The sequence below is a fragment of the Petromyzon marinus genome, chromosome 5 (assembly GCF_048934315.1).
Source record: "Petromyzon marinus isolate PM22_M1 ecotype Great Lakes invasive population chromosome 5, UKy_Petmar_22M1.pri1.0, whole genome shotgun sequence".
In the NCBI taxonomy this organism is placed as follows: Eukaryota; Metazoa; Chordata; class Hyperoartia; order Petromyzontiformes; family Petromyzontidae; genus Petromyzon; species Petromyzon marinus.
Window position 1 is genome coordinate 15,211,370 of NC_133671.1, and position 16,545 is coordinate 15,227,914.

General features: G+C 47.8%; 1 protein-coding gene and 1 long non-coding RNA gene across 2 annotated transcripts; both read right to left on the reverse strand.

The window, feature by feature from the left end:
* Nucleotides 1-867: 867 nt before the first annotated feature.
* Nucleotides 868-3,883, reverse strand: LOC142905303 (uncharacterized). Its single transcript, XM_076060604.1, has 2 exons — nt 3,649-3,883; nt 868-2,404 (listed from the first exon to the last, which is right to left on the reverse strand). Exons 1-2 carry the CDS (start codon nt 3,840-3,842, stop codon nt 868-870), a joined length of 1,731 nt encoding a protein of 576 aa, XP_075916719.1. The 5' UTR covers nt 3,843-3,883.
* Nucleotides 3,884-4,940: 1,057 nt separating this feature from the next.
* LOC116939117 (uncharacterized) lies at nt 4,941-9,538 on the reverse strand. Its single transcript, XR_012936963.1, has 3 exons — nt 8,517-9,538; nt 7,174-7,510; nt 4,941-5,027 (listed from the first exon to the last, which is right to left on the reverse strand). It is a non-coding gene; the product is annotated as an uncharacterized LOC116939117 (long non-coding RNA).
* Between the last annotated feature and the right edge of the window lie 7,007 nt (nt 9,539-16,545).

The following is a 16,545-nucleotide window of genomic DNA, read 5'->3' on the forward strand; positions in this document are numbered from 1 at the left end:
CGGTTCAGATAATCGTCACCGGTGTTGGCCGTGAGCGGGGCAATTGAACTCGGGTAGCCGGGGTTCGCAGCGCAGCGCGCTAACCGCTCCGCCACCGCTCCCCAGAGCTCTGTGCATCCTGCGCAATACATCCACACACGCGCGTGCATAATACAAACCTTAATTACGATTCTCAAACAAATTTCCAATTTACACCTCGCAAACGACGAAACAATGCGCGCGCGCGCGCGTGTATACATCGATTGGATTGAGCGTCAACGCAGCAAGCTTTGGATCACATCACCTGCAACTGTTCCGGTTTTTAATTGGAAGCGCTGATTAATTCCCGTCGCTATTGTGTGCGACGGGGCTTTGTGGCACAGTGGTCGCGGTGTGTGTGTTTGTGTGTTTTGCGATCGGCAGGTCGTGAATTCAAATAGAGGCCGTTCATCCCTATGGGGGGGGGCGGGGTGCGGTCGACAGCGGTCGTACTGTGATGAACGTCGCCACTCACCCCCTCCCGCACCCGTCCCCGCCATGATAATATGGAGTTTTCAAATATTGGTTCAGTGGCAAAGAAAGAATGAGTGGCCTGATCAGAAACCAGCATTGCATTTAGGTTTTTTTTTACCGCTATTGCCAGTTCGAGGGTTTATCATTCACGAATTCATTTCTTATCACCTGTGGGCATGCGTAATGTGTCACATTTTCGAGAGGAGCGGATGGTACGTTCTGCCGAGACCAACATGCGCCAATCTGCCGTGCCAACTCGCTTGGACGTTGCATCGCCCTGCCGCGTTTAGGAAACACGAGGACGCGTTGCGATTTCAGTGAACTCGCGTAGCCAGCCGCACGGCAGGCGATCACCATTGCACGAAACGGCATCGTTCACTGCTCGCTGAGCTCGTACGCCTTAGCGTAAAACGCGAACACGTCGAGGACCGGGACTTTCCTCCCGACGCACTCGTCGCGTCCCCGTCGACGGCTTTCCCCGCGGGGACTTTGCTCCCCGCCGCGCCGCCGCTCCACGACAGCCGGCGGCTGGCAACCCCCGCCGAGTCGTCTCTCCACCAGAGCCAACCAGGTTCCGTCGCCCACTCGTCGAGCCTCAACCAAGGGCCGCTCACCAACGACGAACAGCGCCTGCCCGGACGGGCGCCTGCCTCGAGGACTATTCCGCACCCGCCGCTTCTCGTCCGAATGGCCTCGCTTCGGAGCTGTCGCGCAGCCCCGGTCAGACACGCGGCCCCTCCTTTGCGATCCGCGCGGTTCCTTCGCGTCGCTGTTCAGTCTCTTCACGAGGCCAGACAAGACTTCGGACACGCTCTCCGCGTAGCCGGCGACCAGCCTCCGGGTGTTCTCCTCGACCTTTTCCGCGTCTCTCTTTCCCCCCGTTTGCTGACGTTTGCCGTCGCCTTTTCTCGCCGCAGGTCGTTTTAAAACGTCAACGAGGGCATCGGGAACCAGAATGCTGTCGGTGACAACCGCGCACGCGGCGGTAAACGCGGGCTCGGCGGTGCTAAAAGCAGGACCAGTGGTCACCCCTGCAGCTGTCAGCGAGGGGATTCTGCCAACGACGCCTCCCTTGTGGAGAGCAGAGTTTTCCGTGGCAGGCCCTTTCGCCGGACTCTTTTGCCGCTTCCCGTTCATTCGTCCCGTCGTCTTCCGTGGCTGGCTGCGGTTGGCTTTGGTCAGCAAGGGATCGAGACCAGCGTGCTCCCGCAAGGCGTTCTCCTCCGTGCCTGCGTGCGCTGTTGCGTTATCGCTTGCAGGTGCGGGAGAAGTTGGCCTTACCGCAGCGTCGGCGTGCGCGTTGCCTTTCTCTGAAATCGCACGTTCTTCCGTGTCGGATACATTACTTTGTTGCATCTGCTGCAACGCCGCCATTGTCAACAGGCGCTTCGAAGTGTCTCCGTCTGCCGAGCTTCGCCCGTTCACTGTGGCCACGACACCACTGGCGTTGGCCAGGCGCTCCGCAACTGCCACGCTATTATATCGATGTAGCCTGCCCTTAAAAGCTTTGCAATGAACTGATCTCTCATCGCTCAGATCCTTCTCTTTGCTCTGCTCCGAGCAGTGTTTCCTCCAGAACTTTTTCCATTTCCTGCCATCACCTCCAGAAGGACCTCTGCTGGAAACCCCAGGGCTGCGTGTGGTCGAGAGAGTGCTCAGGCTGTCGCTCAGCGCTGTCGGAGCGCTGAATGAAAAATCGACATTGGGACTTTGAAACGATGTTGATGTGGACACCGGAGGCCCTGTGGTTGTCTCACTGGTGGCACTCCCTCCAGAATGTGCGGGCGTGGTGGTCTCCTGTCGTTCCACTTCCTCTGTTGGGACTTCAGTGGCATTGGAAGCTGGTGGTACTTCATCAAAAGGCCCCTGCTCTTGGATTATTGCCATCATCGTCCGCTCGTACTTGAGACATCTTCGAGGGGAAAACACAACGTAGAATGACTCACATATGCAATTAAACTTTCTAACGTTTTTTTTCCCCCCATTCAGGTTTTAATCTCACCAATTTCCATAAACAATAATTATATTTTCCTTACAGCGCTAATGCATAATCGCACACCAACCCTAATTCCACATACCTCACTCTGGTCTCGGGTTTAATTGTATTCACATTGACAGTACATTTGCCTTACGTGCCACCACGATGGTACGAACACTTGCTGTATGGCTGAGGATGCTTGTAAAGGTTGAGAAGTGTCACGTAGGAGGGGTTTTTTTAACGATGTATCCTGAGCAGTTAGCGCTACGCTGCGCTACGAACCCGGCGACCAGAGTTCGATTCCTCGATCGAGGTCAACACCCAAGTGACGATTATTTGAACCGGTCCTGGGCCTCGCCTTGGTCGACTCATTCTCAAAGAGTAGCTGGTGCAGTGAGTGAACATCGCCACTGGGGAGACAAAGGCGGCCGGGCGTGGTGCTGGCCACCCACCCCCTCGTGTGTCGTGCCGGCCTTCATAGGCGCTCGCTAACAACACTTGTCCCAATAGTCTGTTAAGGCTATACGGGGGATATTTGTCTTTCTACTGAAACAATGGTGCAGGTTTTTCAAATCCTCCCTCGCCTCCACCTCTATCCACCCAGCAGTATAAATGTGTGCACCAAAATTAAGTTAGTCAATCGGCAGGTTACTTCTGCTACATTTGCGAATGCCGCAGCTCAGCTCCATAATGTCAGATGCTTTATAAACGGTTCATTTTACGTAACTCTGCGACGGGAATCTTGATAGTTTTTAAGCACCATTCACCGTCTATCCTGATCGCAGTACAATTTTGGCGTGGGTTTAATGTTAAACACTTTTGGTTTTGCCTTAAAATCAGTCTGCACATTTCCACCCTGCAATGTCCCCGAAGCTACCCACACCGCCGCAACGTCTCGGGGCTGTGATCGCCAAAACTCCAAAGTGACAGAGCTGTTCAGCTCAAGGGGGCCTTTCCAGCTGAAAAAACGCTGCGTGTGCTAGGGGTTAAGGTGTGGGTACTCTCACCTCTCCCATGGCGTCTGGCAAGTGCTGGAAGAGTAGGCCAAACATTACCTAAACGGCCTCTGTCGATTGCCTTCCTAGTGCAGGCCCTTTCGCCAGCAGTGGCGTGAGCAAGGTGATTGCAGGGCTGCCCCTTTACCGTTTACTGTTGTTGTAACTCCACCACCGACTTACCCGGCCCACCAAGACCAATCTACGCAGGCCTCGTCCTCACGGAGGGTGAAGCAGGGAACTCCCACGATGCTGAAATACGTCCGCCCAATGTCCCATGCCGCCGTGTCATTTGACTCCTTCATGCATTGCCTGAATCTGGCAGGGAGCAAGGATAGATTAGTAAACCATAGAAAGATAAAGGCGCTGCCTTGCATACTTCACCACGTTGGTCAGTGTACGCTGATGAAGTGGTGGGGGGGGGGGGGGGTGCCCAGGATAAGTTCGTATATCACGTGTCACTGATGTTGGCCATGGGTTGGAATTGAACTCAGATCACTGGGTTCGTAGTGAAATATCCAAACCGCTGCACTGCAGCTGTCAAATGTTACTTGAGACTTAAAACAATGGTGGAGAGTAGCTCCAGTTAGGGGAAGCTACATATTCCTTCTTGGGTTTTCCAGTCTCGGGTGACAACGCGTGCGATGGATTAATTGACGACTGGAATTGAAACAGCAATGTTTGGTCGCCAAACATCCTAATGGAGCTTGCTTGCTGTTTTCCGCACCTCCTAATCATTCCCTATCTCTGAATGAAAAACTGTGCGCGCTACATATTCTAAACTTCAAATCAAGATATTCTAAATCATTAAGGCCCCAGAGCAAGGCACCCACCAGACCAATTCTCCTGAGGAAGGTGCGTGGGCTGGCGTGTGCCCATCTGGAAGAGACGGCGCTGACCATGAAGCCACACTGCTCCTGGCATTGCAAGTGGGTTAATTCACCTTGCACGAATCACGGGACGCCACTGGCATTAACGATACCAGATTTTAAATTCCAAGTGGCCCTGGAGGACATTGAAATTATTGTGGTGTATTTTTATGATTTTAAAGACTTTGATCATAAGATGTCCAGCTGTTCAGAATTTCACTGAACGTATGAGTGACTTAAAAAAAAGCATTTTATGTAAAAAAAATAAGTTAAGCGACCATGCACAGAAATGTCCAGTGGCAAAGCTGTTGAGTGTGCAGGCGGTGCAATTGCACCAGGGACCCACAGGTCAGAGGATCCAATGCCTTGGAAGTTGGAATTAAAAAAGGGGGTGAATTTGAAAAAGGGGAACTCCATTTCATTCCACGCACCAGAGGCGCACGCCCGAACTAAATATTTAACTAAATATGTCATTAAAAAGGCAACATTTATCAAAATACAGAACAAGCGGTGGCTGATGACGACTCGTGTTATGTTTTCTGCAGCAGTGGCTCAAGTACTTGTTATCGCAGTCGCAGTGGGAGATGGTATGCCATCCGATGTTGTTGTAGCCGTATTTGTGCTCAAAACCGCCGATGGCGTGGGGGCAATGGTCATGCTCCCGGCAGCATATGTCGGTCTTTTTGTAGGAGCCTGTCAACCGGGGAATGGCATCAGTAAATAGGGGTCAACAGAAATATGCACACGTCCATGCCGCATTTCCACCGAGTTTAAAGAGTTTATGACACGCCAGTTGAAAAATGCGACTGTCACGAAAGAAATGTGTCTCTGCTAGCATGGTGCAGAAACTGTCAATTTTATTTTATATTTTTTTACTGCCAGTACGCTCACTCAGTTTAAGAACCATTGCTACAGTCTACATTATAGACTGCCTGTACACTCACCAAGGTTAAGAACCAGGCTACAGTCTACATTATAGACTGCCTGTACACTCACCAAAGTTAAGAAGCAGGCTACAGTCTACATTATAGACTGCCAGTACACTCACTCCGATTAAGAACCAGGCTACATTCTACATGAGTGTTTTTTTGTTTTTTATTATTTTATTTTTTACTTTTATCCACTTTATTTTCTATCTACGTGACTTTACCGAAAGAACCAAAGAATACGATGTCAAGTTGACCGAGGATATGACCTTGGCGGCTCCTTCAGAGCTCTCGGGTTTTAATGTGGTCAGAAAGTGAGATTGTGGGTGGAGTTTCGCCCTCTGAGAGATGGTGGGAAGGATAGTCGGGTGAGCACCAAAAAGTGAAAGCTAAAGATGTGGCGATATCGATTAACATTGTTTTTTAGATTGTGTGTAAATATTGTATACAATGTCTCGACAAGTTTCCTTCACCCTGTGTTACAGCAACGTCCTCATCAAGTTACAGAGAGGCGTAATATTTCCTTACTTCCCAAGGCCGGTCTGGATGATTGTAATATTTCTGCATTGCAAGTTCAGTGGTGCTGTGCCACACTGCCACCATGTGGCTAAGGCGCTTAACAGAATGTGCTCAGAAAATAAAACTTGTCAGGCCAACAAGCTACCTGATCGCGGTGCACGCAAGGAAGTGGCTCAGCGGTGTCGCGTAGAGCCGTAATAATCTGAAAACGGCTCTCTGTATATTGATAGCTTATGTTTATATTCTTGGTTCCCTTCTACGTGGTGACTTTACCGAAAGAACCAAGAATATGAATCCCTGCAGTCACGGAAGCTTTAAATCAAAGCTTATGTTTAGTTAGTTGTCCATCCCCCGCACCTCCGATTTGTGCGGTTGGCTTTGTACGGTGAGGCAAAAAGTTCAACATGCGCGCATCCAAAAGAGATTTAGCATCATCTACCATCCAAATGGCACGATGGCACGCACCTCAATAGACACCAGGAGGTGATGTTGGAGACATGATGAACATATACAGTATAAACATATATACACTGTGTATAAACAAGTACAGTACTATACATAGACTAAACACATTTGTGCACGAGAAAAAGTAGATTACGTTTCTGGAAATGTGTTATGAAAAACGGCTATTGTCTCAAATGTTGGCTTTTTATATAACGTTTCCTGGTAAGGCAGAATCGGTATACGAGAACACCTGAAGAATAAAGATTACGTGATCGTGTTACAGTAAAAACAAGACTTATTTCATGCGAAGTACCTCCACATGGCTATACCACTCTTAAAACCGTCTCCCGAAAGCATGAGCAGCAATGATCGCAGTCAGATCCAAAAAGATGTCTTCAGCCAGACTCTCTGTGCCCTATTGTGTTTTTTTGGTGTATAGGGAAAATAGTAAAAAAATATAGTTTTGTATAAATATTCTACCGTGGGGTGTGATGTCACATCGACTCATGATGCCATTGACTTTCTGCTGATGGACGCATCATATTAGTATATAATTCACATATACTGCACCATATATAGAGAATGCGAAGGAGAACCTAGGGAAATGGTTAGGAGTCAATATAACCTTGTGAGACAAAGTCCAGACAAAGGAGACTGCAGTGGTTCGGACAGAGTTGGGATGAGACCGGGCGGGATTCCCCACTTAGCGTGGAAGGAAACGGGAGTTAGGGGATGACAAGAACCCCCGGGCGAATTGGTTACGGTGGTAACACATCCAGGAGAGAACAGGTTGAGATTGAGCAAAAGCCGCGATAAATCGCTGAAGAATTGCATACATTCGTTGAACCAATTTCGTCGCTAATGAACATACGGAAATCACGGACGATGATGATCATGAAAAAAAAAACCATAGGCCGATTTACGATGGCATTGCTGCAATGAGTACGCACCGAGCTCATCGAATGAGTTTGCATTGGTCCCTGGCCCGCACCACAAAGTGCCTGGGTAAATAAATCTCTTGGCACGGCGACGAACTTGCGGCGATGTTGGCGACTGTTGACTGAATGGCTTTTGACTGCGGGCCAGTGCCTTCCCGTGGCGGTGCAAGCGGCGACGGGGCTTCTGCCAATTCTCGGCGGGCATCGGTGCTTCGGGCACACGCGGGCGACGGGAGCTGACACCTCGTGCCTGTGGCTCATACAACGGGCACGCTCGATTGAACGCTTCCAAGTTTGCCCGCTCGGTCCTGTGGTCGTGCCGTCGGCTTGTTTCCGAAGCCCTGAATCTCTTTTTTTTTGGAGGGGGTGGAGGGTGGGGGGGGGCGAAAAAAATTAAGCAGAATATTTAATAACGTGGCAAATACAGCGACACTTAACGTCTTGCTCTTTAGTTCTTTCGGTAAAGTCACGTAGATAGAAAATTAATGGATTCCTGCAAGTCGCCAAAGCTTCAAATCAAGATTGACACTTAACGTCTTTCTCGCTCCATTAAATTACAACTAGCATCATCAGGCGAAGGGCGATCTAACCCAAAAAACCCTCTATTATGGATAATATTGGTCGCGAAAGCCTATGTGTTAAACGATTATTATTTTTATTGTTACCAGGTAAGGTCCACTGAGCTATGTAACTTTTTTTTCAGAAGCGACCTGGCCATCAGCAAACGAAGTGTGTGGCGTGTTCATGTGGAAATGAATAGCAGCCAAATACTCGAAACGCATGTTGATTCTCAATGTGGAGAGGAAAATAACAACCGGAGGACCCAGAGAAACATTGACGCGACCACGGAGAGAGACACGCAAACTCCAAATATATACAGCAGCAGGCGTCAGGGTCGGGATCGAACCCACGACCTCCTGCGTACCGGGAGAGGTAGTTAACATCTCATAGCCAACGTGATGATGATGAGAGAAAGAGAGAGAAAAACACAAACTCCAAATATACAGCAGCAGGCGTCAGGGTCGGGATCGAACCCACGACCTCCTGTATACCTAGCGAGGTAGTTAACATCTCCTAGCCAACGTGATGATGATGAGAGAGAGAGACACACACACACACTCCAAATATACAGCAGCAGGCGTCAGGGTCGGGATCGAACCCACGACCTCCTGTATACCTGGCGAGGTAGTTAACATCTCCTAGCCAACGTGATGATGATGAGAGAGAGAGAGACACACACACACTCCAAATATACAGCAGCAGGCGTCAGGGTCGGGATCGAACCCACGACCTCCTGTATACCGGGCGAGGTAGTTAACATCTCCCTAGCCCACCGTTGCAGGTTGTATGCTCACCTCCAATGCGCAGGCGCCGGGGCCCGTGGCGAAGGAGCCTTCAGCGTCTTCAGGAGCCTTCGGCAGGAGCTCCTGCGTCTGCACGCCCAACCCAGGGAGTACCTTCGCAGGGACGCCCACTCGAAGGCTGGCGTGTGCCCTCCGGCTGCTCATGCCAATGCTGAGGCATATGAGCAGCAGGAGGACCGCCGAAATGAACAACGTGCACATCATGGATGTTGACTTTCGTCACGGCGACGGCCGCAGAGATGTTGCTGTGAATTCTGGGCTGCGGAACATTGGCAGCCGTTTTGTGCAAGAGCCTAAAGGGGCCAGGAGCGCACTTATATCAGCGCCTGTCCAGGGCGACGATTATAATAGTCGTGAGGAGTCATTTTGCGGTCACACTCGAAACATGTGCACGCTAATTACAGTTTCTTTGGCGGGCGGATGGGGGGGTAGTAAATTGCAGATTTGCATGCAAATTTACACTTGTATGGAACCCGTTTGAAGCTAGCTGCCTATGATATTTGCTCTGCCACGTGTAGACGATAGCAGCAAACTATTGCAGTAATTTGATATCGTAAATCCCAAACTAAGCTGAAAACCACGTGGTTTTTTTTTTGTTACCTCCATTATCATGAACAGATGTGATCAAGCCACTGCTGGACAAAGGCCACGCCGCTTTGTCGCCATCCTTTACGTGCTGGTAATGCCATGATCCCATCCTGTTCCTGCACTTGCGATGATTTCATCGCTCCACCGTCGTGGTGGTCAACCTCTCTCAGACGTGTTCCCAATCTTGTTCATTGGCCACCATCCCTTCGGGCAAAATGTCCTACCCTAAATTTTGACTTAAACCTTTCGTGACTGCGGGAATTCATATTCTTGGTTCTTTCGGTAAAGTCACGTAGATTTTTTTTTTACAAATTGCTTTTATTTTGTATTTACTCTACATTTTTTATTTTTTTATTTTCTATCTACGTGACTTTACCGAAAGAACCAAGAATATGTCCTACCCTAGCCCAATTACTTTTCCGCACATTCAACATGATGTCTCCAATTCGCATTTGTTCTCTGATAGAGTTACGTGTGTTACTTTCTGTCTCGGTGTAATTTCAAGCGTGTGTCTTGCCAGGCCTCTTCGAGAGGTAGGAAAGTTTGTGTGGAGGGGAGTATAGTGAGAGGAGAGTGTGGAGAGGAGTAGAGTGAGAGGAGAGTGTGGAGGGGTGTAGAGTGGGAGGAGAGTGTGGAGGGGAGTAGAGTGAGAGGAGAGTGTGGAGGGGAGTAGAGTGAGAGGAGAGTGTGGAGGGGAGTAGAGTGAGAGGAGAGTGTGGAGGGGCGTAGAGTGTGGAGGAGAGTGTGGAGGAGAGTAGAGTGAGAGGAGAGTGTGGATGGGCGTAGAGTGAGAGGAGAGTGTAGAGGGGAGTAGAGTGACAGGAGAGTGTGGAGGGGAGTAGAGTGAGAGGAGAGTGTGGAGGGGAGTAGAGTGAGAGGAGAGTGTGGAGGGGAGTAGAGTGAAAGGAGAGTGTGGAGGGGAGTAGAGTGAGAGGAGAGTGTGGAGGGGAGTAGAGTGAGAGGAGAGTGTGGAGGGGAGTAGAGTGAGAGGAGAGTGTGGAGGGGAGTAGAGTGAGAGGAGAGTGTGGAGGGGAGTAGAGTGAGAGGAGAGTGTGGAGGGGAGTAGAGTGAGAGGAGAGTGTGGAGGGGAGTAGAGTGAGAGGAGAGTGTGGAGGAGAGTAGAGTGAGAGGAGAGTGTGGATGGGAGTAGAGTGAGAGGAGAGTGTGGAGGGGTGTAGAGTGAGAGGAGAGTGTGGAGGGGAGTAGAGTGAGAGGAGAGTGTGGAGGAGAGTAGAGTGAGAGGAGAGTATGGAGGGGAGTAGAGTGAGAGGAGAGTGTGGAGGGGAGTAGCGTGAGAGGAGAGTGTGGAGTAGAGTGAGAGGAGAGTGTGGATGGGAGTAGAGTGAGAGGAGAGTGTGGAGGGGAGTAGAGTGAGAGGAGAGTGTGGATGGGAGTAGAGTGAGAGGAGAGTGTGGAGGGGTGTAGAGTGAGAGGAGAGTGTGGAGGGGAGTAGAGTGAGAGGAGAGTGTGGAGGGGAGTAGAGTGAGAGGAGAGTATGGAGGGGAGTAGAGTGAGAGGAGAGTGTGGAGGGGAGTAGCGTGAGAGGAGAGTGTGGAGTAGAGTGAGAGGAGAGTGTGGATGGGAGTAGAGTGAGAGGAGAGTGTGGAGGGGTGTAGAGTGAGAGGAGAGTGTGGAGGGGAGTAGAGTGAGAGGAGAGTGTGGAGGGGAGTAGAGTGAGAGGAGAGTATGGAGGGGAGTAGAGTGAGAGGAGAGTGTGGAGGGGAGTAGCGTGAGAGGAGAGTGTGGAGTAGAGTGAGAGGAGAGTGTGGATGGGAGTAGAGTGAGAGGAGAGTGTGGAGGGGAGTAGCGTGAGAGGAGAGTGTGGAGTAGAGTGAGAGGCGAGTGTGGATGGGCGTAGAGTGAGATCATAGAAAAATGGGAGGTAGGGGCGGTCCCCCGAAGGATTTTGAAGATGGTGATTGAGGTTGTCCAAACTTTAGATTACGTAACATAGCTACGATTTCGATTTAAAGCTTTCGTGACTGCAAGGATTCATCTTCTTTGGTTCTTTCGGTAAAGTCACGTTGTGTTGTGGCCGAAACGTCGTGAGAATATTATTGTGTTATTTTATTTTATCAATTTATTATTTTATTCTCATTCTACGTGACTTTACCGAAAGAACCAAAGAAGAAAGCTACGATTATGTAATGCATCGTGTGTGGTTCAATGTCTTCTACATGTATGTGTGTATGACATGTTTTGCATTTGACCACTGCTCATAGTGTAAATAAATAAACATTCATTGGCCAGTAGCTAGCCCATTTCCTAATAGTTTATCATCTTAAAATTGCAATAATAAATTAATTCTAGATTTAAAGCTTTCGTGACTGCAAGGATTCATACTCTTTGGTTCTATTCGGTAAAGTCACGTAGGTAAAAAATAAAACAACAAAAATCACGACGTTTCGGCCACAACACAAGCGGCCTTCATCAGGTGAAGGGACGAGACTGTCTGGTAGGACAGCGCTGGAGTGAAAAAGCCACGCTCAGGTCGCGACCTTTAAGCTGTGTGAGAAGAAACAAAGCGCCTTGACAAAGGAATTAGCATTGAATTTAGCATTGAAATGGCTGAGTGATTAGCTTGTGACTGGTCACAGAAATGGCTATGTTAAAGCATACACATCCGCAGAGGTACCCCTTGCCAAAGGAATTAGCATAGAATTTAGCATTGAAATAGCTAAGTTAAAGTATACACATCCGCAGAGGCACCCCTTGATAAAGGAATTAGCATAGAATTTAGCATTGAAATAGCTGAGTGATTAGCTTGTAACTGGTCACAGAAATAGCTATGTTAAAGTCAGAGCATACAAATTCACAGAGGCACCTAGTACAAATCAAACAGGAGAATTTAGCATTGAAATAACTAGGCGAATTTAGCATTGAAATAACTGAGTGATTAGCTTGTGACTGGTCACAGAAATGGCTATGTTGAAGTCAAGGCCTACACATCTGAGCTATTCACAGTAACTGGCTATACACTACAATATATAATGAATACTATATAGTTAACCAATAAAAAACAATAAAAAACTAAAATATAAATTACCTCAATGTTATCAATAAACTCTATATATTCTCCAATCAGCTAAGCTACCAACAATAAGTCGTTATATATCACAATGCTATATGGCGAAAAAATGGGTGGATTCTTACCCTCAACTTTAACAACACGGATAGCTACGGGCCCCGTTCAGACGGACGAGTTCATCCATGGTCGGAACAGAGGAGGGGGAGAGAGACAGCTGCGAGGCACTGTTATACTCCATGTTGTAAACCATACCATTAACCGTGGTGTGAGAGGTATTAAGAGTCAATGCCAGCGAAAGAGATGCGGTCTGAAGGTCATCGTAAAATACAATTAATTAAGAACGGAAATGGTTTAAAACATCTTTCCAATGGTTACTAAGCCAGAATCCATCTTCTCGGTTGAAATTGTCTCTGTGCTTGTATATGTGAATGGCCTCATGAAGGAATCTCTCATGGTAGCCGGTTGGTTTGCAAAGAACCTCCGTCTTGGAGAAGTCAATGTCATGTGAGCCCACTGAATGATAACAGTGATCTGCCATGGCAGAGGAGTTCGTTCTACCGTGTTTCAAGTCTGCTCCACGTTCGCGGACGCGGTCCGAGACACGTCGCCTGGCCTCTCCAATGTAGCCACCACCACAGAGGCACTCCAGCTCGCAAACGCCCGGGCACTGCACGTCCGGAACAGCATCCTCCACAGACGGAACCAGATCACGGATTCCATGCACTGTGTTGAATCGGACCTGGATCCCGTGTTTATTCAGGACCTTAGAGATCCTCCCCAGTGACCCCTGCAATGCAGGGCAAGGCGATGGCCTTGAGTGGCTCCACAAGAGGACCCCTCCCCATGACTGGAGCGATGGCACCTTTGTCATCTGGCTGCATGGCCGGCCTGCTCTGGACCAATTCCGCAGCCACGTCGATTCCATACACCCAGCCGTCGGATTTGCCATGGAGGTCGAAAGGGATGGCGGGCTGCCCTTTTTGGATGTCTTGATTGGAGGGGGACATGGTGGTTCAGTGAGCCACTCTGTCTGCAGGAAGGCTGCCCATGCAGATGCTTGCTTGAGGCCGGGTTCCCACCACCATCCGTCCCAGAGGAATTCCCTCATTGGGACTCTATACCATGGAGCCCGGTGCATTTCCGGCCAGGAACACATTGCCAGTGAGCTCAAGCGAGTACGCCGGGCTCTCGGGGCTGGTGGTTGCTCCGACTGCGCAGTCCGCGGGGCCATCGCTCCAGTCATGGGGAGGGGTCCTCTTTGGAGCCACTCAAGGCCATCGCCTTGCCCTGCATTGCAGGGGTCACTGGGGGGGATCTCTAAGGTCCTGAATAAACACGGGATCCAGGTCCGATTCAACACAGTGCATGGAATCCGTGATCTGGTTCCGTCTGTGGAGGATGCTGTTCCGGACGTGCAGTGCCCGGGCGTTTGCGAGCTGGAGTGCCTCTGTGGTGGTGGCTACATTGGAGAGGCCAGGCGACGTGTCTCCGACCGCGTCCGCGAACGTGGAGCAGACTTGAAACACGGTAGAACGAACTCCTCTGCCGTGGCAGATCACTGTTATAATTCAGTGGGCTCACATGACATTGACTTCTCCAAGACGGAGGTTCTTTGCAAACCAACCGGCTACCATGAGAGATTCCTTCATGAGGCCATTCATATATACAAGCACAGAGACAATTTCAACCGAGAAGATGGATTCTGGCTTAGTAACCATTGGAAAGATGTTTTAAACCATTTCCGTTCTTAATTAATTGTATTTTACGATGACCTTCAGACCACATCTCTTTCGCTGGCATTGACTCTTAATACCTCTCACACCACGGTTAATGGTATGGTTTACAACATGGAGTATAACAGCGCCTCGCAGCTGTCTCTCTCCCCCTCCTCTGTTCCGACCATGGATGAACTCGTCCGTTTGAACGGGGCCCGTAGCTATCCGTGTTGTTAAAGTTGAGGGTAAGAATCCACCCATTTTTTCGCCATATAGCATTGTGATATATAACGACTTATTGTTGGTAGCTTAGCTGATTGGAGAATATATAGAGTTTATTGATAACATTGAGGTAATTTATATTTTAGATTTTTATAGTTTTTTATTGGTTAACTATATAGTATTCATTATATATTGTAGTGTATACCCAGTTACTGTGAATAGCTCAGATGTGTAGGCCTTGACTTCAACATAGCCATTTCTGTGACCAGTCACAAGCTAATCACTCAGTTATTTCAATGCTAAATTCGCCTAGTTATTTCAATGCTAAAATCTCCTGTTTGATTTGTACTAGGTGCCTCTGTGAATTTGTATGCTCTGACTTTAACATAGCTATTTCTGTGACCAGTTACAAGCTAATCACTCAGCTATTTCAATGCTAAATTCTATGCTAATTCCTTTGTCAAGGGGTGCCTCTGCGGATGTGTATGCTTTAACTTAGCTATTTCAATGCTAAATTCTATGCTAATTCCTTTGGCAAGGGGTGCCTCTGCGGATGTGTATACTTTGACTTTAACATAGCCATTTCTGTGACCAGTCACAAGCTAATCACTCAGCCATTTCAATGCTAAATTCAATGCTAATTCCTTTGTCAAGGCGCTTTGTTTCTTCTCACACAGCTTAAAGGTCGCGATCTGAGCGTGGCTTTTTCACTCCAGCGCTGTCCTCCAGACAGTCTCGTCCCTTCACCTGATGAAGGCCGCTTGTGTTGTGGCCGAAACGTCGTGACTTTTGTTGTTTTATTTTTTACCTACGTGACTTTACCGAATAGAACCAAAGAGTATGAATCATAAATTACTTCAGTTTTAAGTTTTGTTGCCGCTTACTCAAAATGGCACTCTAATATTGCAAAACTACATCAAACGAAATAAGTCTGAATGAGTTATCCCGTATCATTTTTGCAAATAATATTTCTGGGCTTTGTAATTGAGGCACTAAAAGGGCAAGGTGAGGTGTGGCTCACAAGCAAAGTCCCGGGCAGCTCCGCGTGCAAGTTAACACAGTCCACCACATTGCTGGATTTTTCCACCACCCAAGGCCCTCAAAGACCTGACCACACCTTATAAAAGCAATTATGGGCAGACGTGACTTCAACAAAATTAGGCAAGGAAAAAAACAAACGTAGGATATTTTGGCTTTTGAGGTTTTAGGAATTCTCTATTCGTGGCCACAAGGATGCAGGTCATGATACAGATGGCTGTGCTTACATGTTCCCTGCTTGGAGGTAGCAATTAAAAATTTTAGTTGCCATTTGTGGTTGTAGACTTTGCGTCCACCCTGCTTTCGCTGGCTGCAAGATAACCCTCTGGCACCAAAGCTGGCAGAGTCTCTCCGTGGAAACACGTAATTATCCAAGGATTTTCCTGCGTCATAGTCATTAGAAGCACTTTAAGGTAAATTATTTCCTAAAATGCGTGCCTGTACAGCAAGGTCAATGAACTTTTAAAAGCAACCCAATTTTAAAGCAAGGTTTAATTAAATAAATATGCATTTGTCTCTCCACATAAAACATACTGTATATGTTTCGTCCTTCAGCCCATTGACATGTTTAGCTTATTTTATCCAGCAGCATGTTTAAGTGAGAAAACTCTGGACCAGTTTTCACCTTTTGGGTCTTATCAGCAGTAATGTTTGTTCATGAAATACATCTGCGGTTTCAGATGATATTGGCAAGAGCACCCCTTTTGAAAACACGGCCCCTGTTCAGCACCAAAACATAATTTTGTATAAAACTCATTACACGTTATTGAAGAACAAAATGGGTATATAATTAATTAATAATACTTCCATTCATCTGTCCACATACACAATTTTTTCGTCGATTGGCCGATTGATCTTACAGACATAGGGCATCCAACAGTATCTTATTGAGCAGTTAAACATTTCACTCAATTGTTACAGAAATAGGGTGTCCATAATTGATGCATTTTAAAAAAATCACTTTATTTTCTTATCTTGCAAAAAATAAGTGCTGGCAAATGCACGTATTTATCTGGATAATACTTGAACATTTTCACCTGTGAACAAACTTTACCACAATATGGACATCTCTCAATTATGTTATTTAGGTGCAACTTTAAGAACGTTTAGAGTATTTGGCTGCTATAAATCTGCCCATAATACGTTACTTTATTGGGATATCATTTGTGGCCAGGTTGCTTCTGCAAAACTATATACAGTAGCTGAGTGGGCCTTACCTGGTGAAATATAAATTGTGTAGTTTAAGTACACCTCTTTATTAAATGTGGGTTGGAGTAACAATCCTAATATCCTTGGATAGTTATTAATTTCCTGCTTTTTTAAAATGGAAAAATGTCAGTAAAGACACAACCTTTGGGTAACCCTTATAAAATACTCCAACCATCGGCAGCTGCCGAGTCACTACAATACATCGGGTTTAGTGCATTAC